This window comes from Bidens hawaiensis, unplaced genomic scaffold (assembly GCF_021521415.1).
Source record: "Bidens hawaiensis isolate Kalapana, Puna unplaced genomic scaffold, B.hawaiensis_p1.1 tig00001143_1, whole genome shotgun sequence".
Classification (NCBI taxonomy): domain Eukaryota; kingdom Viridiplantae; phylum Streptophyta; class Magnoliopsida; order Asterales; family Asteraceae; genus Bidens; species Bidens hawaiensis.
In genome coordinates, this window is record NW_027491065.1 from 581,560 (window position 1) to 597,888 (window position 16,329).

General features: G+C 34.3%; 1 protein-coding gene across 1 annotated transcript; it reads left to right on the top strand.

Moving 5' to 3' along the window:
• Nucleotides 1-300: 300 nt before the first annotated feature.
• Nucleotides 301-6,366, top strand: LOC143560686 (formin-like protein 18). The gene is made up of 17 exons (XM_077048936.1): nucleotides 301-370; nucleotides 512-1,209; nucleotides 2,212-2,430; nucleotides 2,509-3,443; nucleotides 3,545-3,662; nucleotides 3,744-3,815; nucleotides 3,899-3,997; nucleotides 4,151-4,192; nucleotides 4,274-4,354; nucleotides 4,444-4,494; nucleotides 4,593-4,674; nucleotides 5,230-5,324; nucleotides 5,408-5,479; nucleotides 5,662-5,778; nucleotides 5,881-5,949; nucleotides 6,016-6,082; nucleotides 6,176-6,366. The coding sequence occupies exons 1-17, from the start codon at nucleotides 301-303 to the stop codon at nucleotides 6,364-6,366; spliced, it is 3,078 nt and encodes a 1,025-aa protein (XP_076905051.1).
• Nucleotides 6,367-16,329: the final 9,963 nt, after the last annotated feature.

A 16,329-nucleotide genomic window follows, 5' to 3' on the forward strand; every position in this document is an offset into this window, starting at 1 on the left:
ATACCGGGTTGCACACTGAAAGCGATATGCCTTCTTGCTATAAAATTAATTAATGTGCAAATATAATGTATTAAAATATTTCCAATATTGGGTGGAGAAACTGCAACTCCCCAGGCATGCTGATCTCGTAGAAACCTTTTAAATCGAAGCTGAATCAATCGCCATTATCAACCAAAACCTCATTGGCATGATATAATATATATTCACGTCTCAAACTAACAAAAATATTCACGTATCTGTTTTAGGTTCTAGGGGTTGAAAATCGATCAGTGATTATATATAATATATATATTTCCTCCAATGTTGTTGCGTAAATTGCTGGCCAAAAGGGCGTCTGATAACCTCCTCTGGGTCTTTGAAAGAATTTACGGTAACTATTTATCAATTTCATTTCCCCCTTAATAATATATAATAATAAATAATGGAGTATTTATTATAGTTATTCAATATTAGAACTTATTCCAGTTTGACATATTATGATGATGATGCATCCATTTGGTTTGGTGTATAGTCTTTGACTGCTGTTTCAGCCCGGGAGCTTGGGAACAAGATTACAAAGCTTACACGGACAACATTATAAGCCAATACAATGAAACATATCCCGAATCATCAATCATGATTCTTGATTTCCGGGAAGGAGAAAAAGAAAGCAGGATCGCCTCCATTTTAGCAGACTACGACATCACAATCATGGACTACCCTCGCCGTTATGAAGGCTGCCCGTTGCTCTCCATGGAGGTCATCCACCACTTTCTAAAATCAACCGAAAGTTGGCTATCGGTCGCACAACAAAATATTCTTATCATGCACTCTGAGCTCGGTGGCTGGCCCGTTTTGGCATTCATGGTGGCTGCTCTTTCAATTTACAAAAAGAACTTTACTCTTGAAACGAAGGCGCTGGAAATGGTTTATAAGCAGACTCCTAGTGATTTCTTGCCCGAGATGACCCCATTAAATCCTTTGCCTTCTCAGTTGAGGTACTTATTTTATGTATCAAAGAGGACTGCTGACTCAGACTGGCCTGTTGCTGACAAGGCGCTCACGTTGGATTGTGTGATAATGAGAACGGTTCCTGATTTTGATGGGAAAGGGGGATGTTGTCCTGTGTTTAGGATTTATGGGCGCGATCCTTTGTTACATGTTGATAGAACACCTAAACTTTTGTTTTCAACACCAAGGAGACGAAAGAATATCCGATACTACAACCAGGTAATACATACATATTATTTAAAGGATAATAATGCGAAGAAATTACATGTTGTATCTTTAGAATGTTACATAACTATTTCATATTCATACATGTTTGTGGTTGGTATTTTTATTCTTTTAATAGTTAAGGTATGTGACATGCATACTATATGTCTGGAATTCAGATATAAGAGGTTTTATTATCACTATTTCATCAGACTGCAGAGCTTATAACATATAACAAAACTAATAAACAACTTCTCCTGACTTATTCTAACAATGGTGGAAGTTAAAATAAGCTATTCATATCAATTAGTTAGACATAAGACTTATCAGCTCTTCAAATCTCTGTTTTGACAATGCAAATCTGTTGCTTTGATGGAACATACTTCAGCTTCCCCAAATTAATAGCCTCGAACTCCTTAACTAACCCTTTGTTTAGATGCTTATATACAATCATGATAGCTTTCTTCTCATTCGGCTTACTCGTATCTAATGAACACAGTACGATTTTATATTAACCATATCGCTTTACTATGCAAGTTTGTCTCTCACACCCTATCCGAGTGATTTTTCTAATTGACACGCTTCACAAAATGCTTTACTTGTCTCTGGTCCTGGTGGCACACCCATATACACTTGCTCTTCTAGGTCTCAAACTCTGAATATAGGCATGCATTCTTAGTTTGGTGCTAGTGATAACACCCTATATAATTAAGACCATCAGATTCATCATGGGGATTCATCACCATCAGATTTATCACTTGAAACAAAAATATTTTCGGACTCTGTGACACTACCTTTTCGCTAATCTGCACCTATATCCTAATGTGACACCTTTTGTTTGTCCCATAATCTGTTCAACACTCGAATTTTGTGTGTCACGACTTTTCCTGACTCGTCTAATAATTCATATGAATTTAACATAGAATGTCTAGACCATTTAGTTTGATAGGAACATGACTCAGACTTTTCTATAACATGCTTACCTTTTGACTGGTGATTCATTGTTACGCTCTGCAGGCAGATAATGAACTTGTTAAAATTGACATCACTTGTCATATCCAAGGTGATGTTGTGCTGGAGTGTATTAGCTTACATGATGACACGAAAGAAAAAATCATGTATCGCACCATGTTCAACACATCATTCATCAAATCAAACATCTTGGTACTCAGCCGCGATGAAATCGACATATATTGGGACGCAAAGGATCAATTTCATAAAGACTTCAGAGCCGAGGTATATATACATTTCATGAAATTAACCATTCATATATGTTTTCATGCATATATTTCTTACTGATTTTATCAAATGAAGCTTCTTTTCTCTGAAATGGACCCGTCAGCCTTCATGGTTCCGGTATATTTATCTAGTTTTGAGGAAGAGGGGCTCCCGGTTGAAGCATTTGCTAAAGTTCAAGATATGTTTGGTACCGTGGATTGGTTTGTTCCTAGTAGCAACGACGCGTTAAGTAGGCTCCACCAAATGCCGTTATCTGATGTTGTTAATGAAATGTTTGAAAGCAGTTTACAACAAAGAACCGAATCCAGAAACTTACTTCAAACAGTTTCTAACATAAATAACAATCAGGATTCAGAAACCAAATCAAAGGATGCTGCTTTTGGGTCTAGAAGTATTTCTCTTCCGAAAAAACTACCATCATCAGCATCATCATCATTGTCATCATCATCAACATTATCATCATCATTATCACTAAAACATACTTCAGTTGATACTTGTAAAAAGTCTCTATCTTTTTCATCATCCATGCCACCTAATATCATCTTTGCATGCTCAAAACCTTCTGAAAAACTATCACCTTCATCGGCTCCTAGTATTCCATCATCAGATGATAAGGCTGGTGCTGGTCTGCCACCTCCACCGCCAACTCCACCGCCACCAAAGGCTAGTGGACCTCCTCCTCCACCTCCACCAGCCCCACCAGCGCCAAAAGCACCAGCACCGCCAGCTCCTCCACCACCAAAACCTAAGCCAGCACCGTCACCGCCGCCTCCAGCTGCTGCTGCATCTAAAGGACACGGGAAAGGAGGCAGCAGTGCACCGCCTCCACCGCCATCTTCAAAAGATTCCAGTGTGGCAGCTCCAACCCCGCCGCCTCCTACTAAGGCGCGTCTGTCAAGAACAGGTGGTGTGAAAAGTCAGCAGAGGAAACTGAAGCCATTACATTGGTCAAAGTTTAATAGAGTAACACAAGGGAGTTTGTGGGCTGAAAAACCTACTGAAGGTTCAAGGTGCTTCATTTTCTTTTTTTCTTTTCTAATTCTTGATATTTTTGCTAATTTTTGGTTTCTTGATGTTCTCATTTTTGTTATGGTTGATGTGTGTTAATCAGGGTGCCAGAGTTTGATATGTCAGAACTTGAAAATCTGTTTTCAGCAGCAAATCCAAAGTCATATAAGGCTGCAAGAGCAAAACTGCAAGCATCTAATAAACCTGACATAATACACCTGGTAAAGCAGTATTCTTATTGATGCATGCATTAAAGTTTTATGATATTGTTATTGTTAGTGAATGTAATTCATTTGTAACAGATTGAGCACAAGCGTTCATACAACTGTGAAATTATGCTTTCAAAGGTGAAGACACCATTGCATGAACTGATGGTAAGCAAAAAAAATCTTTGCATTTTAATACATTCATTTGTCTAATAAATTGCCTTTAATGCTTTAATTGCAAATTTTAACAGGATCATGTCCTTGCTTTGGATGATTCAATGATGGATCTTGAAATGGTGGATAACCTTACAAAGTTTTGTCCTACCAAGGAGGAGATGGAACAAATTAAGGTGTAATGCTAGTTAAGCTATTTAATTAACTTGTTTAAAATGAAGTTATAATTATATGTGACTGATATTAAGCTAGTTTCTATCTCTACTATTCTGCATTTCTTTTGAAGTTTATGGATTTTATTTGTAATAAGTTGCGTTTTTTATGTTTAGGCATTTAAAGGAGATAAGGATAGCTTGGGCAAATGTGAATTGGTACGCTATTATCATTCTGCCCTTAAATCATCTAGAAATTGAATCCGTTCAAATGGATTCACTTTTTATTGCTTGTAACAGTTCTTCATCGAGTTAATGAAAGTTCCACGCGCAGAAGCTAAACTCAGAGTTTTCTCTTATAAGTTACAGTTTAGTGCACTGGTAAGAAGAGATTATCATTACACACACTTTCCTGCATATTATAAGTGCTAGATTTTAAGTTTTAACTTAGTGTTATTTTTGCAATTTAGGTTTCTGATCTTAGTGAGAACCTAAACATTGTATATTTGTCGGTAGAACAGGCAAGTTTTATCTTTTACTTTAATATAATAGTTAATCAGTCACCTTTTAATTGTATAAAATTTTACTTTTTCTTGTACGTTGATGGTGGTTATATCAGATCAGAAGTTCTGTGAAGTTGAGAAGAATCATGCAGACAATTCTTTCTCTTGGAAATGCTTTGAATCAAGGGACTTCAAGAGGTGAGTTATTAGTTGACCATTTTTTGTTTGTTGGCCTATTCACCGGTAATGATATTAGGGCGTGAATGGGTCGGTTTTGAGCTCAAACTGGAAATCCGCTTTTTGGGTTTTTGAAACCCATTCGGTTTTCAATTTTTACAATGGGTTTGGTTCAGTTTCGGTTTTTAATGTCGGCTTAAAATTTTAGCTGAAAAATAGCCCAAAATAATGATATTGGGTCTCAAAATTTTGGGCCTAAACTTTTTTGCTGATTAATAATTAACTGATTATTACACATTTCGACCTAAATTGTTTGGGATACACCATTTTTAAGTTTCTTTATAATTTATTTAAAATCGATTTTTTCTGTTTTAGTTCGTTACAATTTTGTGGTTGATAGGATAACTAAAACTGAACCAAAAAATTGGATTTTAAGAAAAAAATACAACCAAACCGCCAGTTTTTTATTTGGTTATGTAATTTCAATATGGTTATTTTGGTTTTGTGCATACACGTAAATAATACTATTTATGTATCTGTAAAAATTAAATATTTCAATAACTTGGTTTGGTTTAGGTGCTGCTGTCGGGTTCAGGTTGGATAGCATCCTTAAACTTAACGAAACACGTGCGAGGACCAACAAGATGACTCTGCTGCATTATCTTTGTAAGGTGAAACTTCTTATTTGATTGTTTCCTTTCAATAGATATATTTATTTTATAAATCAGATAAATCATTTTTTTGCATATACTAGGTGCTTGCGGATAAACTACCAGAACTCCTGGATTTCTCCAAGGAACTTGGCAGTTTAGAAGCCGCAACAAAGGTTATCTTAATACAATTCACAATGTACTTTATTTCAGTTTCAGTTTTGTTGCCACTTTATTTACTAATCGTTTGTTTCTTGTTTGCCTGTTGCCCGTTTGCCTTCCACTTTATTGTAATCGTTTTGAGTTTAATGAGAAATCTTATTTAGTGAAAAATATATATATTATTATTTCATTTCAGATACAACTAAAGGCATTAGCAGAAGAAATGCAATCCATTACCAAAGGACTAGAGAAAGTAATTCAAGAAAAGAGAATGTGTAAAAAAGATGGACATGCGGCTAAACGTTTTCGGAAGGTATACACTAATATACAGAATCTTATTTTAATTATTATAGCAACTGGTTATATTTTCATTTATACTTTATACTTGCACATAATCTAATTATTATTATTATAGCAACTGAAGAAATTTCTTACTTCTGCGGAAAGTGAAGTAAAGTCCCTAGCTGCACTGTACTCTGGGGTGGTATGTCCCACAATTTTAATAGTTAATTTTTAGTATCTTTGAAGAAAATTAATGCATTTATTATAGGGTAAAAATGTGGATGCTTTGATTCATTACTTTGGAGAAGATCCCGCTCGTTGTCCATATGAACAAGGTAATAAATAGTAAAAAGATTGAAGTCTTGGTTTTGTTGGTGTTCTAAATCTATAATAAGTTGACATTTGATGAAGTTATATATGATTTTCAGTTGTTACAACGTTGCTTACGTTTGTGCGAATGTTTAATCAAGCGCATGATGAAAACTGCAAGCAAATAGAGGCGGAAAAGAAGGCGGCGCAGAAGGAAGCTGAACAAGAAAAGTTAAAACAACAAAATCATACCAAAAAGGAATTAGAATCAACACAAAAATCCAATAATGAGTCGAAAAATGCTAAATAATAATAACAGTTAAAAATAGGGTAAAGTAATAATAGTTATTATTATTTTCCCTCTTCATTTAATTCGAATGGTGGTGATATTAACGAGCACAGCATATCAACGGGTGCATATATTGTAGCCAACAAGTATGATTATCTGAAATGTAAAGGTGTATAATAACGCTGCAACTGACCCGTCATTCGATTGTAGGTATGTCTTAGCTAACTAAGTTTTCTTAGCGGGTTGAAGGTTTCATATCAGTTTGTTTGAATTCATGATGTGTTTTGCAGTGAAGACAAAATGCGCCCCGGTTGGCAGCTTGTAAATATCTAGGAATCTTAACAGATAAAATGGTAAGATGGTTGAAACTGCAGGTAGATGTTTGGGTCCAGTTTTGTAGGTTTTAGTGAGATAGGCCAAGAATTTATGTAGATAGATAAATCTATCTGTATTAGATTTGTTGTTTTAACATGAGATGAGATTTGGATGTTAAATGAAATGTGTTTGTGATATGGTCTTTTTTTTTCTAGATGTGTTTGATCATTGCTTGAAAACAAGGGCACCAAATGGTTTGATGTAGGCAACATGGTATTTGAAAGAAGCAAATCTCGACACGTAAGCGTTGCGTCAGCAAAGGTTTTCACCTTTCACACTCAGACTATGCACTATGAGCGTGGTGGGTGGGATGATGAGGGCGCGATGGGCGCGAAACACCGCCGCGGGGCGGCGTCAGTAGGGGTGCGGAAGGGGTTCCGGTGGTCGTGAAGATGGACGCGGAAAGGGGGCTCTCTCTCACATACACACATATATATATGCATATATATATATATTGGGTCGCCCAAGGGGCATTAACCAAAGGACGGGCTTCGATGCCCCGTTTTTTACGAGGCGATGACGTGGCGTTGACGTGGCACCGTGAAGGAGCTTCGATGCCCCTCACCATAGCATGCAGCCTCATTAAAGAGTGTTATGGAGGGGTACATTGGAGATGTTTTCCTGGTTTAATAACTAAGAGAATATTAAAAATTAAGGTAAAAGGAATATTTTGTGTGACTCCCTTTTAACACAAGCAATAATTTCCAAATATGAAGTGTCATTTTTATTTACAACATTTTGTGTCAAAAATAATATGCAACACTTCGACATGTTATATTAATGGTTTGAAAATAAAGTTTCATTCATATTTCAATATAATAAAATTGCATTTAAAGGGTTGCAATGTTTTCAGTTTTGAAGTTAGAAAATATGTATTCTGTGATCGTCAATTTTATTAATTTGGAAATGGTTGGAAAAAAAATATTTTAGGTATATTTTCATATTAACCTACATACTTCTAATTGATATTCCTCCAATGTAAAGCCTAAATACTTTGAAATACTAAGGTAGCGTTTGGTATGCATAAATAATAGGAGGAATTGAATGATTTATTACGTAGGAATAAAAAAAATAGTGTTTGGTTGCTCAATGGAATGGAATCATCCATTACACATAAAATCCCATTATCCATTCCACATAGAATCTCATTCCGTCAAAACCATTCTTTCCTACCCCCTTCTTTTTTTTCATTTCATTCCTCATTCACCCTACTTTCTCAACAACACCATCACCACCTAACAACAACTACCACTACCATCACCGACACCTTACCGCCACTATCGCCACCACCACCTTACCACCAGCGCAACCACCGCCACTGCCGTCGCCACCACCGTCGTTGTAACCACCGAAAACATTGTCATCGCCGTCGCCTGACCATCACCGCCACCCTACCATTGCCATCACTACCAATGCTACCACCGCTACCCCCACCACCACCGTCGCCACTACCACCACCATTTTCGTCGCCGGAGCTAACACCACCACCATCGCCATTGCGATTTTTTTTTTTGTAAAAAAAAAATTATTTTGAGATAGGAGTGTTTTTATTATTTCTATTTCGATCATACAATTTTTTAGGATACCAAACAACATAAAGTAATAATTCATTTCATTTACATAGGTTAACCAAACAAAACAAAGGAATAGAATAATCCATTTCATTCCCTTGTCCATTCCATTCCTTCTTCCATTTCATTCCCCCTTCATTCCATTACCTCCAACCAAACATACCCTAATATTATGAGGAGTTGCCATCACAAGTTCATCCGAGTGAACTAGAGGTTTTGTCATAAACCTTTCTTAGGAGTTTTGAAATGTTCGAATCCAACAAGTGTACCATTTTAAGGGAGAGGACACCACTCTTCCAGGATCAAACTTGGGTAAGTGTTATGACCATTTTGGAGAGACGTCATTACCACCAAACTAATGTTGTTTAAAAAAAATTCTGATTAATTTGCTAATTTTTTATAAAACTAAAAATATACATAGAGAGATAGTAAAATTCACATGTGTTTGTTTGGGAAACAAAAAAGTTCACATTAAAACGATGTCATAAGTGGACCTCGAAAGCGGTTACATATACCACCTTAAACCTAAGATACATATTCAAACTTGGATGTGAGAAATGTTATGGTTTAATTTTGTTCTTTAGCTAGAGTTACCACGTATTGAGTCATATGAGAGGCATAAGTAATTGTTACAATATTCATGTATATTTAAGGGTTAGCTATCAAGTTCGTTAACTAATCCTCTTAAGGTCCTTTTGAATTATAGTAATCAATCTCAATAAAACGTCTATTTTACCTTCATATGGTCTCGTTATTAATAAAGAGAAATATATCTTATGGATAGTTTACAAAATTCTTTTCTTTAAACATATTCATAGGGATTGGTGAACTTGATCGATCGTCCTTAACTTTGTATCTTAAGAGAGGGTATCGACGTGTGTTGATACCACCTTATACATTAATATAAAAATGATACGAAAATAATTAAGACATACATGTAAATCGGTTGTTATTGGCTTGTCATATTTCTTTATTCAAACATTTAAGATGGTGATATTTGATGTATCATTGACCATGATTCTTTATTTTATTTTATTTTTTATAATTGTCTCATCTTGAATATACTATTTAAATTTTGTTTTTAAAATAAAAATTACGTAAAAGGAAAAGGGAGGTGTTGGTCTTTTGGTGGTTCAACTTCTCTTACCAAAACATCCTCTTATACCGTTTGCTCCTTAGTTGCCACCCACTCTTCATTCTCTACCCTCACCATACCTTTATTTTGTTATACTTATTATTATTCTCATCACCTAACAAAATTATATTCTAAGATTACCTATCACGCTAATATATATCGGGAAAATACCCAAAATAGGTATTTATGAAAATAAAATTCTAATTTTAGGTATGATTTTCAAACAATTCTAAAAATAGGTATTACAAACTAGTCGTGACGAGTAGATTGTTTTAGTACACGAGTAGTTTCTGGATCCAATCAAAACATGACGGGTGGCAATAAACTAACCGCGACGAGTAAGTTTGCTAACCATCTACTCGTCACGACTAAAGTAGTTGAATGCATCGTAAACAAAAACCACGAGTACTGCATACATGTTTAAGTCGTGACGAGTAGATTAAAACTTTTCGAGACACAAGTAGTTTATTAGACTAACCACAACTAGTTGTTTTGTTACCAAATTCATTGAACCGGTTAGTTTTACAAAAAAAACTAACTGGACCGGTTACTTTGAAATCTCAAATACTATGTACGAGTAGTTCTTCCTTAAACATTCCCAATACGAGTAATTCGTCCGTAAACATATACGATACGAGTACTTTGTTACCAATTAACCCGTCGCGACTAGTTGACCTTATAATCTACTCGTGACTACTATTTTAGCGTTAATACTATTTAATTAGAAAATATTCAAAAAAATTACTCGCCATGATACAATTAATTAAGTCCTACTCGTTGCGGTGCGTTTATTTGGATACTACTCTACTCTAGTTGTTTGCAGAAACCTTTCAAAAAATTTTTTTTTATTTTTTCACATAAACCTTTCAAATTCTTTTTTAGAAGGTTTCAAACTCTCAAACTTTCTTTCCGAGCAAGTGCCGGAGTAATGGCCGTCGCATTCCGCTAGGACCACGGTGTGTTTTTGTCTCTTAATTCCCGAAAATCATAGAATATGGATTCCAAACCAAGTGATAACAATCCAAAGTCGATGGAAACGAAAAAGGAGACCAAGAACGAACTAGATTGTTATCACCTCTTTTGTTTTTGCTTTCTAGTTCGTTTTTGCTTTTCCACGTCCTTTTCTTGGTCTCATTTTTCGTTTCCATCGACTTTGGATTGTTATCACCTGGTTTGGAATCCATATTCTATGATTGTGGGGAATTAAGAGACAAAAACACACAGTGGTCCTAGCGGAATACGACGGCCGTTACTCCGGCACTTGGTTAGAAAGAGAGTTTGAGAGTTTGAAACCTTCTAAAAAAGAATTTGAAAGGTTTATGCAAGAAAAATAAAAAAGAATTTGAAAGGTTTCTGCAAACAACTCGGGCAGAGTAGTATCCAAATAAACGCACCGCGACAAGTAGGATTTAATTAATTGTATCGTGGCGAGTAATTTTTTAGAATATTTTCTAATTAAATAGTATTGATGCTAAAATAGTAGTCACGAGTAGATAATAAGGTCAAACTAGTCACGACGGGTTAATTGGTAACAAAGTACTCGTATCGTATATGTTTACGGAAGAACTACTCGTATTGGGAATGTTTAAGGAAGAACTACTCGTACATAGTATTTGAGATTTCAAAGTAACCGGTCTAGTTAGTTTTTTGTAAAACTAACCGGTTCGATGAATTTGGTAACAAAACAACTCGTTGTGGTTAGTTTAGTAAACTACTCGTGTCTCGAAAAGTTTTAATCTACTCGTCACGACTTAAACATGTATGCAGTACTCGTGGTTGTTGTTTACGATGCATGCAACTACTTTAGTGATGATGAGTAGATGGTTAGCGAACTTACTCGTCGCGGTTAGTTTATTGTCACGCGTCATGTTTTGATTGGATCCAGAAACTACTCGTGTACTAAAACAATCTACTCGTCACGACTAGTTTATAATACCTATTTTTGGAATTGTTTGAAAATCATACCTAAAACTAGAATTTTGTTTTCATAAATACTTATTTTGGGAATTTTCCCATACATATCATTACTCTCCCTCTCCATATTAATCACCCAAATTTCACTTGTGGTCCCTTATCTTCAAAATTGATCTTTTTTTGTTCTTTACGTTTCAAAATACGACACCGTTTGTCCTTTTCGCCTAACTCAGTTAAAAATCTTCGTTAAATCAGGTCATGTGCCTGGCACATGAGGACAAATTGGTCATTTTACTTACTAAATTAAAAAGTATTTTAATAAATAAAGAAAACAATAAAAAAAACTAAAAATATACATTTAATTGTTTCTCTCTCTCTTCCTCCTCCGGAACTGCAACTACCACAACCACCGCCGGACTTGCCACCACCAACCCTAACATCGCCACCATCTGACCCGTCGCCACCGACCTGTCACCACCACCTGCTGTTGCATCATACCGTTTGAGAGGTCGGGCATATTCCCGCCAAATTGGGTTGGGCAAAAATGGTGTCGCACACGTTTTCAAAGCACAATCGCGTAAGTGGGTTGGGAAAAAATGGTGTCGTAACTTTGCGCCGCTCGATTTGTTCGCTAAACACGCCTGATGATAATAATCGTCTACATACGGATCGTTACTGTGTGTAGCAGCAACTTGCATTATGAGAATATTTTCAATTTTCATCAGTAGTCATGTATTTTGACTTAAACTGTGGGCACTGGTTTGGGCCTCATATCTCTATAACCCATCCCAAGTGGTTTAAAATTGTTCATCAAAGGTGGATGGTAATTTATTGGTGGCTGAAATTGACGATGTGTTGTTGACTGAAATGCTTTTGCATCATACCGTTTGATGGTGGCCAGTGGGAGACACGATGATGGTGATGGAGAGGTGATGAAGCACTTTTGTCGGAGAAGACGGCAGCGGTGGCCGCCAGAGAGCTTGGTGATGGCCGGAAAGCTTGGTTATGGAGGAAGAAGAAGAAGAAGGGGGAGAAGAGAGAGAGAGAGTAATTATATATTAAATTTTTTATTGTTTTTTGTTTATTTATTAAAATATTATTTTAATTTAATAAATAAAATGATCAATTTGCCCTCATGTGCAAGGCACATGACCTGACTTAACAAGAAAAATTAACTGTGTTAGGCGAAAAGGACAAACACTGTTGGATTTTGAAACGTAAAGGACAAAAAAAATCAATTTTAAAGATAAGGGACCACGAATAATATTTAGGTGAAAGATAAAAGACAATTTCTATAATTCTGTCTAACAAAATTATATTCTAAGATCATCTAACACGCGAATACATATCATTACTCTCCCTCTCCACATCAATCATCTCTGTCTCACAATTTTCACTTATAGTCTCTCTCTCTCTCTCTCTCTCTCTCATAGCATGTTTCTCACAAACATTATGTTCAACATGCTTTGAAAGGAGCATTTACATATTTCACCTTTCTAAACTTTAAAATTAAATATTTTTTCAAACCATGCTTAAAGAGCATTGTACATTTTGCATTAAAAACTTGTAATTTGGAAAAATATGTAATTTTAAGGTTTTGAAAGGAGAAATATGTAAAAATCCCTTGAAAAAATTATAATGCTTTCTTATCAACTAAACCGATATAAAAATAATGAAACCAGGAAGTAAATAGTCACAGTTTATCAATTATAAGATACTATAAGTTCACTTAAAATTGACTTGTTAAAAAATAGAACTAAGTCGAGCTTAGAAGAGTCAAGTCAAGATAAGTGCATTTAGAAATGAATTGAAGCCCAAGTTTTATACATAAAGTTTAATTAGGCCCAGCAAAATTAAACAAGCTTAAATTAGAAGAATTGAACAAAATTCAAAGAAAACATCTCTATATTATAATCATTTTCTACTGAGCTCTCTCTTTGAATTTGTAATACAGAAAGAAAATCACGACAAAACCAAATGATGGAACATAAAACGAAATATAAAAAAAAAGTGGAATTCATTAGATGTTTACTAAAGTTGTACTTTATGATATATTTTTTTTAACAATATAAGTTTATTTTGTTTCTAAACCATGAATTTTTATATGTAACATAGATTTTGTACTTCTCAAGAAAAAACCAAAACCCATGCATTTTTGTTCCCAACAAAAAGATACTTTGCAATAAATTATACAAAACTTGTTTTTCAAGGAAATGAAGGACATAAGCACAAAGTCAAAAGTTGCTATCGTTTTCAAAACGTAACTACTATATCCTAACAAAATGGGATGGTGATATTTATAGGACAAACGTTGTACATATATATTAAATTAATAAAATGGAAATTCAGTAGTTATATATTTTACTTTTTTGGCTTTACAAAAGTGTTTGCATCCACGATTGGAACCGTTGGGTCAAACTTAATGAGCTAAATTAACAGAATTATTAGTCTTTTAAAGATGACGCCTAGTGGTCAAACCCATTGATTTATTTTAGTCATTTTTGGCTAGCCTAATACTAAAGATACAAATGAATACAAACGGGTTTGTTTGTGTTTGTTGGCAAAACAAATCAAATGAAGATAAACAGTAAACGAACACATAGGGCATGTTGATGGTTGGAGGTGAGTCGGAACACAAAATGCAAACCCAAATTGACTTAGACGAACTGTTAACTTGAATATATATATATATATATATATATATATATATATATATATATATATAGGGTTAGGTTAGAATAAAAACCCACTTGAGTTGTGAAAACTCTAGAAACTCATTCTCAACCACATGTTTTTAATTAAAGATTAAATCTTGTGGTCCGTAATTAAAGTTAATAAAAAATGTAAAAGTCTATTTACATTTTCTCTCTTCTGAAAACATATATAAAAATTACTAAAAAAATGTACAAAAAATAGCAAAACATTTTTTTTATGTTTTCGATGTTTTGTATTAAATGTAACAACATATATTACATGTAACAAAAAAAAACAATGTTACATAGGGTTTTCATGGGTTTTCTTAACTCAAGAGGGTTTTCAAACTATACTTCTCCTATATATGTGTGTGTGTGTGTGTGTGTACATATATATATATATATCACTACAAGAATATAAGCCTATCCCGACGAGGCGACGACACATATGATGTTGTCGGTATATCAAACCCATGTCGTTGGGATAGAAAATCCCAAATTTCTTGACTGGTCAATACACGTGTCAATTGTTAATACGCGCGAGAGTGTTTGACTAATCCAAACCTTTGACTCGATACTTCTCCCAACGACTTGTTGTTGGGATAGAGTTTTTATATTTTATTTTCTTGTTCTTTAAAATCATCTTAAATTAGAAATAAATAATAAAAAATTAACTACCCAATCCCGACGACTTGTTGTCGGGATTGAGTTTTTATATTTTATTTTTCCTTTTCTTTAAAATCATTTTAAATTAGAAATAAATAACAAAAATTAAAAAATTAACTACCCGATCCCGACGACATGTAGTCGGGATAGAGTGTTTATATTTTATTTTTTTTTCTTTCTTTAAAAACATGTTGAATAAGAAATAAATAATAAAAAAGTAACTAACCAATCCGACGACATGTCGTCAGGATAAAGTGTTCATGTTTTATTTTTCCTTTCTTTAAAAACATGTTAAGTAAGAAAAAAAATATTAAACAATTAGCTACCCATTCCCGACGGCATGTCGTCGGGAGAGAGTGTTCATATTTTATTTTCCTTTCTTTAAAAATATGTTAAACAAGAAATAAATAATAAAAATTAGAGTGTTTATATTTTATTTTCCTTTCTTTAATATCATCTTAAATTAGAAATAAATAATAAAAAAAATTAGATACGTACATACAAACATAGATGGTTACATACATATATACATACATACATGGTTGCATACATACATACATACATACATACATACATACATACATGGTTACATACACTTCATACATAGATGGTTACATACATACATACAACACACATGTACAGACACGCTTACCATACATGCACATATGCTGTCACGTCAGTATCTTGGATTTGTTCAAAACATTTGAGGACATACATAGATTGTTACATACATATATAGATGGTTAGATACATACATACAAATATACATACATGGTTACATACATACATACAACACACATGCAGACACACTTACTATACATACACACAAACATATATATTTACATATATATGTTTGTGTATATGTATGCAACCGTGTGTATGTGTATCTATATATGCATGTCTATATATGTGTATGTATGCATGTAATCATGTACGTATGAATGTATGTGTACATGTATTATATATTATTATATTAAATATTATTAAATTTAACCATCAATGTAAGTATATATAATGCACGTAGCGTATATAACCATAAATAAAATTATAAAACCTGTCGAGCGGAAAGACGAAGAATTCGAGATTTAACACGGATGATAACAACTATTGCGATTCAGAAGTTTTTCGAAATGTTTTTGGTGAATCGCACGGGCATCAATGGGGAATTGGACATATTGCAAGAAGGGCAGCACCACCTGTTGTACCTAAATTTGGCTCTTCCTCTGGATCATCACAACAAGATTGGCAAGAAAGTTTAAAAGCCGAACTCCAACAACAACAACAAAGTCAGATGCAGGAGATGTTTGCAAAAATGTCACAAGAGTTTGACAAAAAAAAATTGAAGATGCCAAGAAACAATGGAAACAATATCAACCTTATGAATCCGATGATGAAAGTGATCATTAAATAGGGGCAATGGTTTTTAGTTGTATTTCATTTGGATAACTTTTTTTTTGTGTGTTTTGGACAAATTGGCGGGTTGAATGTCGTATGTTTGATGTAGGATAATTTAAGTTTATGAATGGTGTATTTTGGATTTTTATTTTGGTGTTTTGGATTTAGTTGAAAAACAGGTAAAAATCCCAAAAAACAGCGAAAAATGCAGCAGAATCCTGCTGAATGAATTAAA